The sequence below is a fragment of the Hippocampus zosterae genome, chromosome 16, assembly GCF_025434085.1.
Source record: "Hippocampus zosterae strain Florida chromosome 16, ASM2543408v3, whole genome shotgun sequence".
Classification (NCBI taxonomy): Eukaryota; Metazoa; Chordata; class Actinopteri; order Syngnathiformes; family Syngnathidae; genus Hippocampus; species Hippocampus zosterae.
In genome coordinates, this window is record NC_067466.1 from 17,562,608 (window position 1) to 17,577,688 (window position 15,081).

The 15,081-nt window shown below is 45.9% G+C and overlaps 1 protein-coding gene and 1 long non-coding RNA gene across 7 annotated transcripts in view; both read right to left on the minus strand.

Annotated features, from left to right (window-relative positions):
* Positions 1–11,895, minus strand: part of dbn1 (drebrin 1) — a 33,348-nt gene extending 21,453 nt beyond the window's left edge. For 2 of the 6 annotated variants that reach the window (XM_052047185.1, XM_052047183.1), the window contains exon 1: positions 11,708–11,895. In XM_052047185.1, the coding sequence (XP_051903145.1) occupies positions 11,708–11,790 (83 nt within the window). In that variant the 5' untranslated portion in view covers positions 11,791–11,895. The remainder of the gene's footprint in view (positions 1–11,707) is intronic. The other 4 variants (XM_052047186.1, XM_052047184.1, XM_052047187.1 and 1 more) reach the window with 3 other exon arrangements.
* On the minus strand, positions 8,703–11,377 carry LOC127588482 (uncharacterized). The gene is made up of 2 exons (XR_007959089.1): positions 9,777–11,377; positions 8,703–9,702 (listed from the first exon to the last, which is right to left on the minus strand). It is a non-coding gene; the product is annotated as an uncharacterized LOC127588482 (long non-coding RNA).
* Positions 11,896–15,081: the final 3,186 nt, after the last annotated feature.

Below are 15,081 nucleotides of genomic sequence, written 5' to 3' on the forward strand. Positions count from 1 at the left end.
CACGATTGACTGTAAAACACGTCGGGGCGACTCGAGCGTCCGTCTCGGCGGCCGTCGCCTTGTTCCGCCACGGGGTTACGATCGGGATCATTTGGTTCTGCGTTCATGTCGGGAGGCCTAATGGGAGAGTTAGTTACACGTCTGTGCTTCCGCTCTGGATATCCCGAGAATATTTGCTGGGTGAGCATTGTCGTGTGCTGTTCTAAGGTTATTACAGGTCAAGAAAAACTACTTTGAAAATTAAACCTAGAAATGATTTTTTTTTAATAACTCACTGAAACATTCACTCAGTGATGTTATACCAGTCTCCCACATAGAGGGGGCGCTAAAGAACACTTCAAAAAGTGCCTTTTGCTCCCGTTATGTAAAGCGGGTGTAAACTATTACTCCATTTTTTTTTTGCACGGTCTCTCAACGCGGATTTACACCTGGCGCGGTTTTGTCTTGACCCTCGTTAACCGATAAAAAAAGTTTTGGGCTCTGCGACAATTCCGGCAGACATGAGGAGTGACGGGGAGCCTGGTTGGTCAGTTTTGAGGCCTTCGGGGAGGGCTCGGGGGCCTGAGCTTTCACCCCCGCTGGGGGCCGAACATGTTTACCCAAATCCTTTGCTTCGCAGACACGCGCGTGCCATCCAAATCCCAGTTCAAGGGACGGCGTGCGACACGGACAGGGAGGGGGCGTGCGTGGCTGACTGCAGACATAAATGACATTTTTTTTTTGGTGCTACGCTCACATAAAGTAACCCGATAATGAGTCATTTTCATTTGGAGGGGTGGGGGAGGGGGGGGCAATCGATAGCCGGCTTCCTGAGCAATTATCTTCACATCAAACGCAAAGGCCGCAGCTGCTTGGACGTTATTGGCGTCCCATCTGGATGTGGGAAGATCCGAAAACGCTGGCGGGGGGGGAGACGGCTAGCATTACAGCAGCGCTACAAAAAAAGATGTCTTAGGGTCCACACGCCTGCAGCTGAAAGCAGCGAGGGACATTCAAAGCCTTCAAAGGCTCCTGACAATGCAAGCCGTACATCAAACACACACACAGGTGTGTGTGAGTCGTACACGCTGGCCACAAATCCATTTTATCCCTTCTTACTTCGCTGTGATTTCTTTCGATCTTTTCTACATGTCCACCTGAGACCTGAGACGGCGTTTACTCGTTTCCATCCTGCAGGCTTGAAATATCGACGGCGGAAACGCGATTAGCGACTACTGCTGCTTGGCGCGCAGACGTTTTTTTTTTTTTTTTTTAAATTACGTTTTTATTCAATTGTGGTTGTGTTTGAAGAGCGGGAAATCGGGTAACATGGTGAAGGGCCGTTTCTTTTCAAAAGGATGCGATCATAAAAATCCGTAGCCACCGAATACTTCTGACTTGATTGCGTTTTGATCGTGTTGCCGCGGTGAAGGATTTAAACGTTTCGAGAGCGGAAGCGACGTACGTTTCGGAGCCCTTCGGTGGGGGTTTTGTTCGTACGCTGGTGGAGAATGGAGCGAGACCAAACTATGGCGTTCTTATTTCATACTAATCCAACAGGCCTATTTCTGCGGTCATTTCATTACCCCCTCCATAAAATCCATTCATCAATTATTTATAAATGAAATGAAGCAAAAAAAGATGTTCTCGACTCTAAATAATTGGATATGTCATTTATTGGAGATGTTATGATTAAATCGAAGTCAAATTTATGTATTTATTTATTGCGTTTGCACTGCTAACACAAAACATTGCAGAACTAAAGCAGGAGACTTTTTATTACCCCTTCCGTCGGCTTTTTTTTTAAATTATTATTTTTCAAAACAATACAATAAATATTTTATGATATGGTTTTACGATAAGCCTTCTTTAAAACAATTTCATTAAATAATTTGTGAATTTCTTTCTTGTGGTAATTAAAAAAAAAAAAGAGCCAAATGAACAATTTTATCCAATCGTCTGTGAACATCCTGAAATAATTTGAGTAGGACCTGCTCTAATTTTGCCCTTTTAACAACATGATGATTTCCTATTCCTTACGCTGTGGCTGCCTCATCTCAATCAAGACCAAAAGCGCCACAAGGCCGCCAGAGAGAGGCGGGGGGATCAGCTGGACCAACGCGAAAACACATCAGAAGCACGTTTCCTCTCCGGCAGGCATCGCGGACTAAACGGTGCGGATTCACTGAACATACCGACCCCCCCCCCCCCCCCCCCATTACGCTCACAACATGCTTAGACTGTTAATTGGCCTGGAAAAATCCAGCGAGCCTGGACGAATACTTCACTCTTCACAATTTCATGTTTGCCTTTGTTGGCGCTCTTCTGGAAGAACTTTGATTAAATGCAATTTATGATATAGAAAGATTAAATTAAAAAAAATGTCAAATATAACTAGGAGTCATCTGAAATTAAATCTGGTATGACGCATCAAACAGTTTGTGCATGCGTGGCTCCTTCTGGTGTCCGTGACTTGGCCACCAGGGGGCAGCATAACACATAAGAGTAGTAATATTAGTCACAGAGGATAAATAATATATGCTTGTGACTAGAGTGATATTGTTAAATCTATCCATTGCTTGAATTGTTACAACGCCGCTACTCTCGATGCTATCCGTCTATAGCATTCTGCAACGTTTGTTAGCGTGTAGCTAAACTGGATTTTTAAAAAAAATTTTATAAAGGCATTACGTTGAGTTTGACAGTGCACTTCAACCGTTTTTGTACGGCAGCCTAAAGACGTGGGCGTGCTGATTGAGCTTGTTTGCGGTGCCACTGCGGGGATTTAAAATCAGACAGATTGTCTCCTCGTGTTGTGTTTTGACGTCGGCGCAAGCTCGCCGAGTGGCTCCTAACGGACAACGGTCCAAGTTGGAGGAGTCAAGCTGCGCTCAGCTGCTTTGGTGCCAACTCGCCTGCCGGGGGGCTTATGGGATTGATGGAGGGAAATAGATGCGATGGGGGGGTGGGGGGGGGGGGGGGGGGGGTGAAAAGACATGACACTGACATGAACGCCAGAATTAAAAAATCCAGCTGAAGGAAAGCCTCGCTTGTGTGGAGGGCATCACTTGCCTGAGCCTGCCAGGACACAAGTTGAGACCGGAAGCTGCTAGTTTCGCTTCGGCAGGGTACACACATTTTTTTTAAATTCAAAGCCTAAATCATGCCATTACAAAAATCTAAAATGTAAATATCAGAAATTGCCCCAAAATAGCATTTCAACTGCAACAATAAGAAATCACATCTTGTGAAAATGTCCCAAAATGTGTTTTTGTCAAGTACTTCAAGGCCGGCGCCGTTAGCCTAAAACCGTCAGAAAAATAGATTGAAACAGGAAGAGCAGATTGCTAACGCAACACCCTGACAAGACACAAAAAAAGAAATACATCATTCCCAAAAGAATACGCAGAGGAGTTCACCGTCTGTCCATCATAGCGAATTAACTCAGCGGCTCTGATCCGTGCGCCGCAATTTAATCACCGACAGACATTTTAACAGTATTAGCACACGTGGGAGGGGGCGGGGGGAGGAAGGGAGAGAGAAATATGGACGAGCAAAGCAAAAGGACAGCGCGAGGGAGAGCGGCGCACAAAGGAAAGATGGCACACGGATGGAAGGGTGTCCTTTCGGACGGCAGTAAAGAGCAGCTAGCGTAGCGGCAAGCGTTGAACAACTCCCCCCGCTTGTAAGTCAACCTGTTGTCACGCCGGGCGGAAACCGCTTGGTCGTCTCGTGTTACGTTTGGACAAAATCCAGGATCATATTTACGGCAATTCTTTTTCCCCCCCAAAAAAGAAAAAGTTTGCCCACGAGTCACAACCGCCGCATGCTAGCATCCAAGCTAGCAACCAAGCTAGCAACCGTCGATTTGTACACCTCCCCCAGTTCCCGAGCGACCAAACGTCGATGGAATGCGGTGCCGGAATCTGATAAGACGCTTTTTTTTTTTTTATGAACGCGGAATCCAATTGGAAAAGTATGTTCAGCTGCGCTTTCGTTCCTTGTCAAATCGTCACGCAAGGAGTTTTCATCGTAAATATCGAACGGGGTTGATGGTTGCTCGGCCCGACCGCTGTTCTGAGCGGAAACGGGTGGAACAGCCCACACCGCACGAGATAAAACATTTGAGAATCGGGCCTTTGCCGATTTGGATCACAAAAAAATAATTTGGCTTGCCAGCGGGCATGTGCGTAAATATTTTAACATTTACCGACGCCAAGGATACGCCCCGGGAACGATCTTATAAAGACGTCTGAAAATCTTTCAATAATTGGACACCACCTTCATTGCGTTTTTTTTTGTGTGCGTGTTTTTTAAAATGACTCAACACTTGACAACTTATAAAACTCACAAAGTTAGTGCGTGACCAAAACAGACTTGAATTGGCAAGAGGAACAAAGTTCAAATGACGTCCGATTGTCGTGATGCGTGGAGCACGCCTTCGATAAAATCAAGATGCGGCATGTGGCTCGGTCATACAATGACGCAGATTAATTTACAAGGTAGAAATGGGTTGGAGTTGGGGGGGGGGGCCGAGCCTTGCAGCCTTACCCCCCCCCCCCCAAGTGCTGACGCAGAAACCAAATTTTAAAACGACACCATAAAGTCAAGCATTTTCCCTTTTCAACATCAGCGCCCCCCCCCCCCCCCTGCTCCCCAAAGATGAATCCAAAATGGTCCCCTCCCACATTCTCAGCCGTCAGCGTCTGTGAATCTCATTTTCATAAAAGAGGCTCTCTGTCGCCGCTTCTTCTCTAAGAAGAACTCAACATTTTGTTTCGGGCCACCCTACACACCAAATCAATCACTTCACGGCTTCCCCCCAACGTTTCGTGCTCGCGAGGTTACGCGGGTTCATCCGGGGGTGGGGGGTGGGGGGGCTTGTCACCGAGTACTAACGAATGGGTTGAAGCTGGAAACAGATGGGTGACAAATGAGCATCTGGACGCGAATGAAGCCGAGCGGAGACTCATAAACCGTCCCGGCATTTCAGACTCTCCCGTCGTCGGAAGCCACCGAAGGGGAAGCGTTTCCGCTTGAAGATGGCGACTGAACACGTGGAGATGGAGGGGGGGGGGCAAGCTGGGAGGCTCTCGCCGGCCCTGACAATCTCGCAGACCAAAGAAACCCTCTCCAGGCAGAAAAGAAAAATGAAAAGGAAGATGAGCTCAGATCTTGCCCGCAGAGTATCACGGTCTCGTCTTCATAGCCTGGAGCAAATGGGGGGGTTGGGGGGATGGGGGACGGGGGGGTTCTTGCACAAAGATGTGTCTGTAATGCATTAGTTGCGTCTCTATTGTCCCGGCAATTTTTAGAAACAGAAAAAAAAGCATTCGCTTAAGAAGCGTTCAGAGAGGCCGAGACGTGAGTCATGACGCTAACAAAAGTGGCCTTGATCGGGATTGCCGGTCTCACAGGTTTGGTCTAGGACCTGGCCAGCAGAAATTCCAAACCTCTAAACTCAGAATTCACCGCCAGCTTGAAGGAAAAAAATAAAATAAAATCAGGCGCAATTGCAGTCAACAACAGCCCGTCATAACAGGTATGCTCTCACCCCCCCCCCTCAAAAAAAAAAACAATCGGGCAGTGACCAGAGTGATGTTTGCGAATCTCGCCCCAATTCCAACAGTCGCCGGCCATGTCGGTGCGACTCGCTATCGAAGCGAGAGGCACGCGTCTTCTCAAGCCCCCCCCCCTCTTTTTGCTAATTTCAACCGCGCGAAGAGAATAGCGATCTGGCAGCTTTTTGGGTTGGTTCAAAGCGCTTCCAAATATAGATCTAGCGTTGAGATGGTTCCCAGAAGAGGTTTGAGGACAGGTGGGCTGGTGAGAAAAAAAAAAAAAAAAGGTATCGGGTAGGAGAAGCTAATGCAGCAAACAGGGAATTGGCTTGGGGGGGGGGGGGGGGGGGATGGGTTTCACAAGCATTTACTATTTGAGAAAAATTTAAAGCCCTTTCGTCCATCTCCCATTGATCGCCCAACTCAATCATAAGAAAAAATAAATAAAATACCCAGCATGAACTGAAGTGCGCATTCAGCACTCGACAAGACATGAGCCTCTTCCAGTTTCCTTTCAGTCCTTTGTTCGCTGGTGGCCTTGAGTCTGCGGGCGCCTCTGACACTCCAAATGTCTCGGCTGATTGAAAGGAAAAAAAAAACGGCGTTTTCCCACAGGGAGTCCAAAGACCAGATGACGGACACCCGTCTGGTTGCGCGGCGAATTCGGCGCCCGCCGTTCAGGGGAGAAAACGGGAACATCTCGCTGGGATTTTCGGAAGCAGAAGGTATGGATTACCGTTAATTGGAAACGGCAAAGAGAAGCCGGCGAGAGTCATTATGTGGGCTTCAATTTTTTGTCGACTAATAGTTGTTTTCTTCCTCTCTGGTTTGAGACCCGGATGACCCGCTTGGGGGGTTTCACAATTCAGGTAACCGATCAAAGGGCCCGATTTGAGCATTTGCCTTCCCTGAAAGGAGGATTTCTTCCATGTCACATGTGGGGGTCGCTTGTATTTGACAAAATCAGGTCAATTGTTCAAAACGGGTGCGCGAGGTACCCGGGTGGGAGATTTTGGGGGTCGACAGGGGCGATGGCATCTCGCGAGAACCAATCAGCCGCTGCGCCTGCGGATCGGATCGTCCGATATCAGATAACCTCGACTCGCTCGCTCTCTGTGCTCTTTTCTAAGCGCGTCCCCTTCGCCGACATCTGACATTTTGCGGTTCGCCGAAGAGCGTCTTTTTCTTCTTCGGCTTCAGGCCGGGGGTGGGGGTGGGTGGGGGGGTGGAGAGAAGACCTTTTGAGATCAGCCCAAGACGACATTTTGACAATGCGCGGCACGGACGTGAAGGAAACATCCTGGAAAAGAGCATCCGTCGACGACATTGTCTGCCACCAAATCCGAGATTCGTATCTCAGATGTATCCGTGTGTTTATTTTTCAGACACGACAGATAAATGGGGGGAGGGGGGGGGCAGGATTGACCACAACATTGCAGCTGGAAAAGAGTCAAAAGGTGGAGTGGACAAATGTTGACAATGGCTGGCCGGCTATTTAGGAATTTAGGATTTTTTTGGGGGGGGGGTTCCAACTTTTGCGATTAATCCTGTCGAAACCGCAGCCAAAAGATTGCTCAAATCATACCACAAGATATAACATCTAATCCTGTGACAAGAGATGTTTTCGGGCTTGCGTGCTTTGAAATAAAGCCATGTGGGATGCAACAGCTGATCATACTGGTCGCGCCGAACTTGGAAGGCAAGAAAGAGGAACTGGAACCAAAGCTTTGTTGTCATTTCCATCCTCAAAGTCTTTTCATCCACGTGCGATTATCTCCTCTTGCATAATAAGGTTGATGACCGCTCGTTCCACGATCAGTGCAAACACGGCATGTGGTGAAGTAACTACGTCAATACTTGCTAGCTCTGATGCTACTTCAAAAAAAGCAAGAGTAGAACAGGAAAGTGTCTCAATATTTTCTGAGCGGTAGCTCGTTCTTTTCCAAGAAAAAAAAAGGGACTTTTATGGTTGTACTCCATTTGGAATTTAGTTCGCAAAAAAAAAAAATAATCGATTGCGTCAGCTTTCGGCAGCTAGCCTCCTAGCATTGAAAGATGATCTTACAAGCGCTAATCTGAAAAGCTGTGGTTGACGACCACAAAAAAACACTCACTGACACACGCTCGTTTTTGGGCAGGGGGGGGGGGCAGATCTTAAATGATCTGAATCCTCAGCAAGGAGCCTCCAGTGTTCCTGGATAGCCGTTTCCAATCAATCCGCTGTGAAAACAACATTGATGGCGCGCTTCCTTCCTTTTGGTCATCGATGAGTGTATCATTACTGGGGCAACAGAGGGGGTGCGGCGGGGGTCTGTCGGGGAGGTGTTCCGCATTGTTTGGGGTCAGCCGCGTTTGGAAGTCTCTGCTTTTGTTCAAATCTCATCAAGTGTGAAAAACGGGGCCAGCCCCCCCCCCTAACCTAGCATCCTCGTCATCTCCGTCAAAGCCGACATTTTTGCCCTTTTCAACACAAACCATTTCCCTTGAATATGAATGAGTCCCTTTCCTACGCTCTGGATTTTTTTTTTCACCAAGTGAATAAGTCTCACCTTTTCTATTTTTAATGCGATTCAACTGGTCACTCGCTATATGAGGACTAAAGAAAGCGGGGGGGATCAAGATCCAAGCAGGCAAAACAAAGTCCTCACTCAAAGGCTCCACACGCAAACCCGACCCGATGATGAGTCGACGAAGGCAGAACGATCGCAGAGGAAGGACAGACAGACGCTAATGAGTATCGATTGTGAAACAACAAGCGAGCAGAGCGCCGCACAGCCGTCTGCGCCATGTCCCACATTTGCGAGGAGGACCGATTGATCAAGAAAGCACGCTAAAAGATGGAGACCTTCGAAAATGACAGTCCATCTTATGCGTGTCCATTGCATGAGATCACCCAAAGTCTTCTTGTTCGGTTCTCTTTGATGTGGAACGCGTTCCATCACGATTCCATGACAAAGGGGCACAAATTCCAGATACGGTTCTGTTCACTTTGGGGGGGAAAAAAAATGGGGATTTTTCTTTTACGCCGTTGTTACGGTTCAGTTAGGTGAATCGGTCCAAAGCGAACAAGTCGTGTCAGTTCACGTCACTTTGGAGCAGTGCACACCGAGGACGTTTCCGGTGTAATGTTTACACCAGTGAAAGCTGCACTTAACAGTTCACTTTCCTTTTTTTTTTTTGGCATTTGACAGAACAACAGCTGTCCACAAGTGTCTACGCCCTCTTCCAAATTTGTGACGACGACGACGATTGACTGATAAAGAAGACGCCCTCCCCTATTTCCAGACCGGAGAGAGCCAGAAGCAGATGGCTCCGATTGTCATTTCCCCCATCTTGTGATCGCCTCCCAATATGCAATCTGAGTTACGTTGTAACACAAACTGTTGAACGGGGGGGGCTCTATCTGAAAGTTTCACACTCAAAATTAACCGGAAAATATCGTGTGTTGTGCTGCGCCGACGGGCTCCAGCTGCTCCCTCGTCGCAATCAAGGACAAGGAGCTTACAGTTTAACTACAGCTCGGCTGAAAAGTCAAATATGACCTCCGCCGATGTTACCTGCTCCATCGGGCCTTTGAATGGAATAAATAATTCACAAATCACTCGCTGCTGGAGGGAAGACGCAAACTCCAAACTATCCCGAGCATACGCTTGGCAGTTGCGCCTCATTCGATCAAATTTCGTAGTGGGAGTTGGAAAAAGTACAAAGCCCTGGTATTCTTCCCCAAAATGGCGGCTTCAAAACAACATGGCTGACTTCCCATCGATCTTTGGACTTGGGTCCTTGACACATTTTCAAGCGTTCCGTTAGAACACACAGGCTCCCCCAGTTTCATGTTGAGTGGTGAAACAGCTGACGGGAGCGGGGGTGGGGGGAGGGGGGGATTTCTTTCCTAACTACAGCATCGCAGCACAACTTTTTCATGGCAGACATTCTAAATAATCATTCAACATCCTAACTTCGCTCACATTCGATGCCGTGGATAAAAATCAGGCTTGGCAATTCAGCATGGCCCTTTTGTTTGGGAATACTTTCATCCGATTGGGGCTCTTTTGACAAAATTCCGTCGGAGGAGTTCATCTCGGTTACGAGTAATGGAATCCACCCAAAATGGCCGCTTCAAACCTAGAAATGGAATTCACCCAAAATGGCCGCTTCAAACCTAGAAATGGAATTCACCCAAAATGTCCGCTTCAAACCTAGAAATGGAATTCACCCAAAATGGCCGCTACAAACCTAGAAATGGAATTCACCCAAAATGGCCGCTTCAAACCTAGAAATGGAATTCACCCAAAATGGCCGCTTCAAACCTAGAAATGGAATTCACCCAAAATGGCCGCTTCAAACCTAAAACGGCCAACTTCCTGTTCAATTTCACACCTAGGTCCTGCTTCGTGTCAGGATAAGACACGCCCGCCGAATTTCACCGCCATGACATTGATGGCGGGGATTTTTTTTTACTGTGAGAAACTTTTAGTTGTGGACACCTCAAAACAGACACACTGTCGCCACAATATATACGCTTGCGTTTTCGGACATGATGAAGGTGATTCGTTCATCCCAACGAAAAAGAACAGCGATTCCAAGCAGGACAGAAAAAAAAAAAAAAACATGATAGACTATTTTGTACAATGCAGCAATCCATATTTGAGGGGGGTGCTAAATAGTACAACAATTGTCCAAATGTCCTCGTGTCATCTCGCCACACTGTCACCCGATATCGATTCGTCCACACATCGAGCTGTCACTGCTGATTTCATCACACACATGATGGTGGTGGCTTCAATCCAGATAACTGGAACAATGCGTGTCTGTTGATTTGATTTGGAATGTATGCAGGATTGCGCTAAAGACCAGTTAATACCGCAGACAATATATTTGCTGCCGCGCTGAGCAGAACTTTTATTTCTGCGTTCCGCTTTCCAGATATTTGATGGTCAACAACCATCAGTGTGTCCCTCATGGACGTCGGGATTTTCTATGGCAAACAAAGTTAAGTACGGAGATTAAAGCCGCGAGATCGTTTTTGGACCGTGTTGTTCCACTCAAGCCCTGGAGGGTGGCGCTAAGGAGCACTGTTAGCAAATGATTATTCATAGGAAGAAGACAGTTACAACACAATACAATACATCCTGATTTATATCGCACTTTCACAATAGCTGCTAGCTGTTAAATGAGAATGCTAAAAAAAAAGGTGCTAATTATGGAATGGGCTAATTAATCAACTCCGTCCGTGATAAGAATTCAGTCGTGGATTGCGGAGGTTGACAACGCATTTTTGCTGACGTTGCAATTTATTTTTTCGTGTGCCTGCCCCCGTTTCACAGATGGGACATAATATTGAGTTGCCATACCAAAAAGTCCCAACAAAGATGCACGTGTGACAAGACATTGAACAGGAAACCTGTCGTTTTGATTTGAAGCAGCGATTTCGGGGGAATTCCAAGGCTTTGTCCACAACAACAAAAATTAGAACCAAACCTTACAATTTCGAATTGACATTTTGTATGAGTGGCTTGGCCCAAAATCACCACACAAAATCTGAAAGGGTTGAAAAATCGAAATTGGCCTAAATTAAAAGAAACCCCCCTCCCCCTCCTCAAATGTTGCCAGTAAATCATCACAGTCATCACAGCAAACAATTACGTGACCTCTTAAAGCCTTTGTGACTTTGAAGCCTTTTTTTCATAACGTTAACAGCCGTGTGCAAAGTTGGTCGTGCAAGTATACCGAGTACGGAAGGCCACAAAGGGTGATGATGGATAACCCCCTTAGAACCCCCTCCCATTCCTGGCCTCGCCCCTCTCCTTGCTCGTCCTCATTTTGGGGATGCAGGAGCTCATCAGTATCACAAGCGCGCACGCACACACACACACACACGCCGACATTGTATAGAAAGTCACAAAATGCACCCAACTGGCTGCAGAGCTAACATAGCTGCAAACAAAAAGCTTTTCACTCAGGCTCTGCAAAGCTCCTGAAACTCAATTTACACACGTTTGAAGCATCTAAATCAAAGCTAAAGGCTCTTATCATGTCTGTGCAGGAAGTCCGGCTCATCCTTCACCCGAAAAAAAAAAATCGAACCAGACAGCAGCATCCATTCCACAGATGGAAGCCGGGAGAGGTGCGAGGTGTGCTGCGGCGGGGAACCGGCGCGGACTTACCAGTCGGTGTCGGTGCTCTCGTCGATGACGTCCTGGTAGGCGGTGAGTAGGGCCAGTCTGTTCTTTGCGAGATTCACAGCCATGTTCGAGCCCAGCGGAGCATCCAGGCCGCTGCTGATGGAGGAAAGACGCGGAATGAGTGACGAGGACGAAGAGGTGGAGGAGGAGGAAGAAGAGGAGGAGGAGGAGGAAGCCATGAGTGGTGGAGACAAAGGAAACGTCATGGTGGCCGCCAGGTCCTAGCGCCGTCTAATTCCAGCACGGGGTGGGACACTATGCGGCTGGGTCCTAGTGCCACCCGGATTCATGCACCAAAAAAAATGCAATACTCTGCAATAACAAATAAAATTACGTATATATTGTATTGATACAAACAGATAAGCGACAAGTACATTTGATGATGAAACAAATAATAAATCTGCCACAACTAAACTACAATAATATTTGTCATCTCTCACAGAGGATCAAGAATATATTCTGGGACATGGCAATTTTCGTTTCCAGCAAGACCAATGTCACAGGAAAGAGATGAATTAAAGGAACAAGACAGTGTTTAACTTGTGTCAATATGGTAAGACTTGAGGAATATTTTAAAGGCGTCAAAAAAGGAGCAAGATGTCGGTAACTTTCTCCACTGTTAACATGCAATGGCCTGTGACTTGAGTGTCTCCGCGCAGATGTGGCGGCTGTTAAGTAGAAGCAAAGAGACGCATTTTGAGTCAAAATAAGCATAGGGAACAACTGTACAGAAGAAGAAGAAAGATCAAACACTTTGTGTGAGAATTGTTGTTTACTTTATTACACAATATGTACCTTTTTTTTCGACAAACACTCCATGTATTGAAATAAACTAAGAGACTAATACTAAAAACGTAATTAAAACAAAACATTTTCAAAATAAAAATGAACAAATCCGAAACAATGATAACCCCGGTCCGGTCACGGTACCATTCATCACTTAAAGTGAACCGGCATTATTTTTACTTGATTGACAACTCATTAACATTTCAAAAATAAAGACTTTCAAAGCCTTTCCTGGAGTAAATACTTCTTTTGTGTGAGGTCCTTATGAACTTGAAAACGGGGTTCTTTTTTTTTTGTTACCCTGATTTCCCGGAAACATTTTTCGAGAGGCTTCCCTCATTGGCCGGCGGTGGCGGCGGTGGGCTGGTTGCCACGGTAACCTGCCTGCCTCACAGCGTCCAACCTTACACGGGGGGTGTTTTTCTCCCATAGACCACGCGGGGGTTGGCACCAAGCCCGCATACCTTCATCATTGAAGCCACGGTATAATGGAGGATAGGGTGAAGGGTTGAGGGGGGTGGGGAGGGGGCACCTCGATTGACACATCCAGAGATGTGTTCAAATCGGACAACTCCAGAAACATGGAAGTTCACGTTCTTTTGAACTAAATTAGTGGCACACTCGTTTTCATTCATAATTCAGCACACTAAGAGGAGATCAAATGAAGGTGCAAACAGCTTGCTCGGATTGTTGCAGCACTACTAGAATGAGAATGACCCCGATTAGCTTAGGAACGCTATCAATTAGCACGTAGCTGCTCAAGATTGGCCTGGGAATGCAAATGCAGCCGCTGAGAAGAAGAGTGGGCCAATTCCATTGTGAAATGAGTTTGCGGAGAGCTATTGCCGAATCGCTGCTCACAAAAGGATTTTACGCTTCGTGCAATGATGATCCGCAAAATCCAGCACTATTTCGTGAATGATGCTAATGAATTTAAATTGGGCCACACTGGCGCCTCTTTGCACCTTTCTTTATAAAAGAGTGACTTGAAATGGATTGGGTTAGGATTCGTGGGTAAGGGTCAGTTCTTTTGGAGGTCTCGTGTCTTCATCACGCTCTGTTTGGATAGCCAGTGTAAGTGAGGGTGTGTCACAGCCAGCTGGATAAAAATCATACAAAAACATCCTGTCCTTCTTGGGGAGGAGAATCGCCCCTATTCCGCTCCCGTGCTCTGCCGAGTCAGCGAAGGCTCAACTGCGACCTTTCTGTCCCCGAGCGCGACAGAACAAATTAGCAAACGATCCAGATTAACACACACTGTGATTGACGAAGAAATAAATAACACTTATAAATATGGGCGAGTTTAATCCGGCAAATGGCTACGAAGAGCGCTTGTAAATCCTCAGATTGAGGTCAGAGCTTCGGCTAAAGATGTGGTGGGGGGGGGGCTTAGTTACATATTTGGATTTTCCAAAACTTGGGATTTTTTTTTCCATAGCAAGGATTTTAGACATGTTTGGATGTAGGCTTGCGGGATTATACAAAAAAAAAGTGATTAATATGACTATTTCTCGAGAAGAGCATGATGTGATTCTTACTAATGTGAATGTTTGTGTTCTGCATGAATGTTCTTATATTTTGGACTGTGATATTTATTCTTTTCAAAATATATATGACATTATTGTCAGAATAAAGCACCTTTATCCAAGCAATATTCCATTTTTCCAAACAGACTTTTTTTTCCACTGAGAATTGATTGATACAAGTTTTTCATAAAAGACACTAATCTTAAAATACGACTTTATCCTGATAAACATTTCTGCGAATACTAAGACATTTGCTAAATTACCGGCAATTGTTTTAATGAATACCGGTTTGGACTAGTCGGGGAGATTGACAAAGGTATTGATCTGTGACACAGCTGTGAAGGAGGAGACAGAAGGGCACATTGGAGCTGAACAAGAGACCAGAAAATGACTTTCTTCCTTTGTCTCCCTGTCTATGTTCACATCTATACAGCCATCTACCTATCTTAAAAGTCTACACACCCCTGTTCAAATACCAAGTTTGGGTGACATAAAAATACGCATGAGGCCAAGATGAATAATTTCCTAACTTTTTACACCATTGTGACTGACAGCGCCCGAGACAACTCAGTTGGGGGAAAAAAGACGACTGCAACTTGTGAATTTTATTTGGAGTGAACAAGACAAATGTCGCCATCTTGTGTATGAATGCGAAAGAAGGGTTCATGGGAGCCCAAGTGAATTCGTAACAGCCATTTTCCTTTTCATGTTATATTTATTCAACAAAACTCCAGTTGTGATACTTCAGTTTTTACGATGTACAGTGGCGCCTTAATTTACGATCTTTATTGGTTCGAAGTTAGTAATGAGAATGTAACCAGTACAGTATATTGAAAGGGAAATCGACTCACCTTTTCATTCAAGTAAATTCGTCTGTTTCAACCTACGGTATAACGAAAGTGAAATAAAGCGAAACAACTCACCCGTTCAAAGGATTGTGTGGAAGTCTCAAGTAGCCCTAAAAAGCACAATTTGACCTGAAAAAGAAACATTTAAACGGTCATTAAAAAAAAAGACTGAAAACATATCCGAACAGGAAAGTTA